The sequence below is a fragment of the Nelusetta ayraudi genome, unplaced genomic scaffold, assembly GCF_046127955.1.
Source record: "Nelusetta ayraudi isolate G7.1 ecotype Tasmania unplaced genomic scaffold, CSIRO-AGI_Nayr_v1 ptg000070l, whole genome shotgun sequence".
Taxonomy (NCBI): domain Eukaryota; kingdom Metazoa; phylum Chordata; class Actinopteri; order Tetraodontiformes; family Monacanthidae; genus Nelusetta; species Nelusetta ayraudi.
The window spans coordinates 2,425,797-2,433,123 of NW_027466120.1; the positions used below are offsets into that span (position 1 = coordinate 2,425,797).

The following is a 7,327-nucleotide window of genomic DNA, read 5'->3' on the forward strand; positions in this document are numbered from 1 at the left end:
AACATCAGTTACTAGGCTCTCACTTTCCGATGAGTTGCTGCAATTTGTAAGTCATGCTGACACAGAATGTCACAATGTGGGACTGACTTTTGTAACCCTTTCCATCAAACTGAGCTGAAATACATGTTTTACATTTTACTACAAGGCTGTTTTTAGTTTCCAAATTGCAATAAAAGGGTTTGAAAATATTTCACGAGTTGGATGTTTGAAACTCTAAAAGCAACATGATAGATGTAATATATTTCATATATATATTAGGAGCAGTTCATTTTTATCTCTGTTCAGATTTCCGTTTTTGGATCTTCTTGCTTAATTTCCTGCTTCCCAAATAACCTTTGACCAAAACCACAGTGGGTTTGTTTGCCAGGTGTGCGCCACGTGGCCGTGCAATAAACGCCCGAGTCAGATACTGGACGCGAATGCCAATTGGAGCCGAGCAGGAACTTTAATTCTGCTGCTGAGTGGCCCTTTGAACCCGCAGCCCAGGAATAATCTCCCGGCAATCTGCTCGCGCTCTGAAACACTGGACACACTTCTGTGTTTGTCTTGCCTGTAAAAAACAAAAAAAAACAAAAAACTCCTGGGCTTGTTGACACAAGCCGCCCCGGGCACAGACTGGCGACTGTTCTGTGAGACCCTGCAGACCCCTTCGGGTGGGGGGGGAGAGCTCCAGAAACTCCACAAACAGCCGGCTCACACAGGAGAGCCTGTCAGCCGCTCTGCCAAAGCAACGGACGCTTGTCCGTCCTCTGAACGCACCTCCTAATGACCGCAGTGGGAGGGGGCGGGGCAGAGAGTGACATTCAATCGACGCTCTGTGTGAGAGTGGTGGCAGCGAGAGTGAGGCGGAGCTGCAGGCAGGTGAAACGCTCCCTGCTTCCAGTGGAGCCGATGGGGAGTCTGCACGCGGACACGCCCCAACCTGCAGGGCTCTGCAGAGGGAACGCATGAGACTCAGAGGGGTGTGTGTGTGTGTGTGTGTGTGTGTGTGTGTGTGTGTGTGTGTGTGTGTGTGTGTGGGTGGGGGGATGACACAGCTGTGAGCTGAAGGCTGCAGACTGAATTTAAATGTGAGAGCTGAGGTCATGTAACTACCGCAACAGCGTTTCAGTGCACCACATTTCAATGGTGCAAAAACAGGGAAATTTTGCTTTTCGCAAAAAGCCTCCTGCTGATTTGAAGCATTGCGGGCGGGTCAATAGAGAACAAAGTTCAGTTCCAGGATTTTCTGACTCGCTCACTGTCGCGTTTTCATTTTTCATTATCCTCTTCTCTTGGTGTCGGAGCAGAGTTTACACAGGGCTCATCCGAACGCTCTAAATTTAGATTTTGAGTCCTTTTATGGCAGCCAACACAACTTCTCAGTCATCTGGCACAACTTAAAAATTCACAACCGACTGACAGCCCCCACCCCGAGGTTCCTGACGGGTCACCGACTCCATTCAACCCCAGACGACACAAAAGAAAGGGGAAAGTCACCACCAACTTGGATTGAGACCAATTTTCTCATGCAGTGTTTTCCCGTTACTGACAATATTTAGACGCACAAACTGACAGGAAATTTACTTAAAGTGGCATTTCTCAAGATGGACGAGGCAAACAGGGTTTATATCAGTTACACTCTGGTGTTTCTGAAAATGTTGACCACAAATGTTTTTTTTCACTTTTTAAAGCTAAAATATATATATGATGTAGGGAAGCAAATTATCAATGAATTCATTTATCATTAGTTGATTGACCTTATTGATCGATCAATGATTAATTAATGAGCTGCAATTTTTCCTGAGAGCCTACATTTCACAATGAAAAATGTGTAAGGAACACATTATTTAACCCTTAAATAATGCTGATGGTCCAGTGAGACCAATCTTTACATTAGAGAACAGAAAAAACACCCTAAATATTTATCCTCTAACTTTATTATGACTTCTAATGGGTCACAATTCAACTTTTTCTCAAAAAAAAAAGTTGTTTAAAACTAACTTATTCTAGGTATACATGTATACACCATGCCATTTAACAACAAAAATCCTATGTTCAAAATTTTCAATTAATTCAATTCAAATTCTTAATCGACAATGAATCGATAACGGATTAATTGTTAACATTCCTCATATGATGCACTTTACATTCTTAGGAAAGGCAGCAAACTTCCAGCCTTTGACCTTATCATTTTAATAAAATGCAATAAAGTCATGAGTGACTGATAGAAAAGGCCAGTGACATTGATGTATGTGCAGAGCAACACCCACGCTGCCCCCGACAACACGGCGCGCACACATTCCCACACACAACACACATCTCGGCTTTTAGGCGACGCACCGTACGTGGCCCATATCTCAAGCCACGAGTTGCAAATGGCCAAACTGAAATGGCTGGACAACAGAACGGTCGCTCTCAGTGGATTATCTCATGTACACATTCTTGAGAGGCTTGAAGGCGGCGATCGTTCCAAACAGTGACCGCATTGTGACGCGGGTCGAGTCAAGACCCAGACCGTGCGAGTCTGCCTCTGAAAGGCCTTTGTTCCGCTGAGGGGGGTGGGGGGGGGAACCTCTGAATAATAAACACTGGGAAAAATGTCCGAGTTAAGTTGAACGGGACCTCTGTGCGGGCCAAGCAAACAGTTATTCAGAGCACCCGAGGGAGCAACGTGTTTGGCGACCGTTCCGACGCCGTCCGAGACAAGGGAAGTGGTAATCAAGTTCTCCACAGAGGTCCGGCAATGCGGAGCATCTGTCGCATCGGCGCTGGCCGCCAGAACACTCGCAGCGACGCGCTCTGGATGAGGAAAGCAAAGCTGCTAAATACGTCTTTTGATTGTTTTTGGATAATCAATGCGCGAAACGAACAATACCGCATTCTGTGGCATAGAAGAGAAACTGTCAAGAACTCGTCGCTGTATTATTGTGCAGGCTGTGTCTCTTTGTTCTTGCGCCAGGGATTCAAATTCGTGAGTCAGACCTCAAATAAAAGTGTGCTTATGGTTGCGTGCAGGCCAGACTGGCCACGCCCACAAGGCATTTTCAAAATGACTCGGGGACCTCGAATCGTAAAAGAAAAATTTGTCGGTTCGTTTGGACTCAACCGAGGCAGACGGCAATTGAGGTAAACTGAGGGTGAGCGACGGCACCCGACAATGTTACTCGAGCCGCATGAGTTCTTGTCAGCTGTGAGGATTTACACTCTTCCTGTTTGTCATAACAGAGAGTGTCTGCAGGATCACCGAACCCATCAGCGACTGGTGGGTTTGGGTTTCTCAGTCACTAGCTGCGTTTCCATTACCCCTCGAATAGCGCAAAACCTAAATATCGCAATAAAAAAAAAAATCGGTCATGGAAGCAACTTCTCAAATATCCCTAAAAGGCTTTTACGCTCTCATGAGGTGGTTTTTCAGACGTATCCATATAGAGGTACTGTATATCGCAATGGTGTCATAGAAACACTTTTTTCACTTTTACACGTCACCAGACGTGATGTACAGGGGTCACATGATCAGTTCACTTCAAGTGAAAATGTTGCATGATGTTTGGACGGAGGAGGAGACGGAACATTTTTTTTACAAGTAATCAAAGAGAAAAATATAACAACCATCCTTGATAGCAAACAACATCAAAACGCAGATTTATCGCAAAATGTTTTGTACCTCCATTTGACGAGAATTACGTTTCACACCATTCAATGGAAACACCTGCAATTCGCTAATTGTACTTTGTCAAAATCTTAGAAAAATGGCTTTTATTTTGCGAAAAACTGTCATGGAAACGCAGCTACTGTCGTCAGGACTGGAATAACGCTTTCCAATTTCAAACAACTTTTAAAAGCACAGTGCAATCAAGAAGAACTTCAGCTCTCAGCAAATCAACAGTTCAAAGAGACTAGGGGCAAAATTGGAACATCTCATCAGTTGGGTGAGCTTCTCGCCCGAGTTGAGCATATGTGTTAACTCAGCGCCGCGCACAGCAGTGCAGCCAATTTGTTCAACCACAATTCCCTTAATTCAGTGATGGATGAGGCGAGGAAACGTGCTACGCTCTCCCCTCTTTTGTCCTGTGGGGAGGCCGGTGCACCTCAACAGACCTCTCGTTGGACTTCTGACTGCCGAGGCTCACTACAGCTGCTGCCACTGCTCGCAGGCCAGCAGGAAAAGGGACGATTTCACAGGTGAGACCTTGAAGGAGGAAGTGACAAAAATGGTGTTTCCTTGTTGGCGGCTTGAGATGAACTGCATCACGGAGAGAGCGGTGAAGGTTTTCGTTGCCGTGTCTTCTGTGATGGATGCACCTTTAGCCAAACAGGCGCAGGGGGGTTGGTGGAAGGATGCTGCTGCTGCAACCCGACACGCTAGGTGGAATGTTTTCCAAATCTGATTCCCTGTGGTAAAGAGCTCGTAGTGTAGAGGAAGGTCCACAAATAAAGAAAATCACCTTGGAGGTGATTTCACAAAGCACAGCAGACAAATAAAACGTTTTTACTACCAGCAGGCCCCTGCCTGCGGAGAACAACAACAATAAATAAACCTTTCTAAACCGACAGTGAGGGGAAAACATGCTGTCCACTGACAAATTCTTCATTGTTGCTCTTTGTTCTTATTCAATTGAGAAAATATCAAACTGTTCTAATAAAACTGGAGCAGTTGATTCCTCAATGATGAACTAAAATGCTTTTTTTTTTTTAAGGTTGGGGTAGTGGCGATGTTACACTTCAGACTTGAAACCTCTGCAATTCCGCTGCCTTGCAACATCACTGGCGCTGCAAATGCACCCGACGCGGATAATTTCCTGGCACCATGAAACACCCGTAAAGAACTGAGGAAAATTTTCACCCCCTTCCGCCACTGGCTGGCTGGCTGGCTGGCTGGCTGGCTGGAAATAGATAGATCAACAACAAACATGGGCTGAAACGAGACAGCAGGGCGGCAGGTGATAAAATGAGCGACTGACCTTTGGTTCATAAAGATAAGCCCTTTGCCGAGATGGTGCTTTCACGGGCCTCTTGCCTCTTGCCTTGATAGAGGAGGCTGTGAAGCACACAGGTGCACTTCACACAACTCCAGGCTTGACCACAATACGAGGCGACAACATGATTCACACACACACAACCAGGACCAATTCCTTTTGATTGATGGGGAGGGAGGAAAATCAAGTTAGTGCCTTTGCAAACAGCAGCCGGTCGCCTGCCGCTGCATTCTTAGCGGCCTCACGTGGCAACAGAGGAAAAAAATATAGCTCGACCAAAGAGCTCCGAGCATGAGACTTTTCAGATGGATGATCTTTATAATGGAACATGAAAGGAAAACAACAGGCAGTGTCCTGAAGCATTGGGGCGGCGCTCTGATGTGGCCAGTAAATAATACGCACCTGCCTTTACACACCCTGAAACACGAGACCCTCGCTGGGAAACCAATGTTCTCAGCCCGACGCCATGGCAGACCATAGATTAATGCAACAAGGGTGTCGGTGTGTGCGAGCTGCCGTGACGAGGGAGGTGGACCGCCCTGCAGCAAAGACTCGTCCACCCTCAGCGTGTCCACATAGGTGAAACTGCAAGTGAGGCGCATGTCATTTGTTTCCTTTAAATAAAATAGATTCTTGTCTATCAAATGCTGGGATTGTCTAGGTGCCACTGATGCACTGTTTTTCATTTACAGATATTCAAATCTGAGATCACAGCACATTAATTTTTTAAATCCAGTGACAAAACAGAGACTTATGCAGAGGATCTGCAATGCGTAGTCAACCAAACTCCAGCCGGGAGCAACTGCAACGATGCCAAACTGAGAAATAAACACCTGCACCAGCCATTTTATTTCATTTTATTTTCAAAAAGGACAAAACAACTTGTCCTGTTCATAACACAGACCGCCCCCCCTCTTCTAAATATAAAGGAGTGGTGTGTGTGCGATAGAGACGCATGTTGTCACCAGTGAAATTGAATAAACACATTTCAAATGAGATGAGAACATGGCGTACTGGGCGAGAATGTGCGAAAGACAATCTCACAACATCGGCCAGAGCTGAGAATAACATTGTCTTTGCATATTTACCAGTGAAAAGACTAGAAGAAAGCAGCAACCCAAAAATAGACTGAATGCAGATGACAGAAGGGGGTCGTTTCGTGGCCTTGATATTTTCTCCTTATTGTCCAGCCACTAAAGCTTAAAATGACAAAAATGGCCATTTAATTTAGGAAAGCTTCATTGTGTGCATGCTGTGTGACTGGGATGCGTTTGCGCTAAGAATGCCAAGAATCTGATGTCATGTTCCGGCCGGGATGCACTTGCTGCGGGATACATCCATCAGCTGCGCCTCCATCACCCCGCACAGGTTCCCCAAACACGGGATGACCTCTCTCAGCTCTAACCTTCATCAGCCAACGCTGATCGTCCCGTTAGACGAACAAACACAAACACTCACACAACACACACACACACGGCGGGAGATAAATCCCCAGCTTAGTTACCTTTAGCTGCCTCCGCCGCGCATAATAGTCCGAGGACCAGCAGTCCGACAGCGGATGCAAACCGTGCGCTACCTCGGCACCGCATCTCGACTTGGTGTTCAACCGCGGCCAAGTGACAAAGCGACCGTCTTCCTCCGTGGTCGGTCAGCCGGGCGGGGTTTTTTTTTCTCTGGCGGAGGAGAAATAAAAAAAAGAAATCCCGCAGATGAGTGTCTTGCGCCGCGGTCGCTCTAAGATGGCCGTCGTTGCCACCACCGCTCTTCACTCTGCGCTCCTCGCGCAGCTTCGCTCCTGCTGCCTTCACGTACCGTCGGACGTTTATGGCGTTTAATCTTTTGAGTCATTCAGACGCGCCTTTTTCCTTTCTGTAAATCAGTTCTGATTGCTAGACAAGGTCAAAAGTCTGGGACGACAAGTGATAGGCAAATATGTTTTTGTGACACTTGTCTTCACACAATTAAAAGAAACGAAAATAATAATAATAATAAAAAAAAAGTGTTTGCCTACAACGGTAGGTGTGCTTGGGAGAGCGAACAGCTCCAGTTTTGATGGTGAGGTGTGATGTGCTCTATGTTCATACAACAATACACATTGGCCAACCCTAAAGAGCAACAGAGCAAGATGCTGTGTCGTCAAAATGATTGGTAGAAGTTACAGGAAAACTAGCAAATTTAAAAGACATTGCACAGTGAGATTATGCTGCTGGGTTAGCTGGACACAAAAGGTGATGATGCTCGTCAAGCAGTTATCACTGTAGCATCAAGTGCCATCAGCTGTTTACCAGTACTGTCCCTATTAACCTTCATGTCAGGTCAGAACTAATAAAATACTGTAATGACTTTATTACATGAATTTATTGATGAGG

The 7,327-nt window shown here is 45.9% G+C and overlaps 1 protein-coding gene across 4 annotated transcripts in view; it reads right to left on the reverse strand.

The window, feature by feature from the left end:
• The window catches only part of clstn1 (calsyntenin 1), a 33,877-nt gene extending 27,145 nt beyond the window's left edge, over positions 1 to 6,732 (reverse strand). For 3 of the 4 annotated variants that reach the window (XM_076042433.1, XM_076042434.1, XM_076042432.1), the window contains exon 1: positions 6,463 to 6,732. In XM_076042433.1, the coding sequence (XP_075898548.1) occupies positions 6,463 to 6,547 (85 nt within the window). In that variant the 5' untranslated portion in view covers positions 6,548 to 6,732. The remainder of the gene's footprint in view (positions 1 to 6,462) is intronic. The other variant, XM_076042435.1, reaches the window with a different exon arrangement.
• Between the last annotated feature and the right edge of the window lie 595 nt (positions 6,733 to 7,327).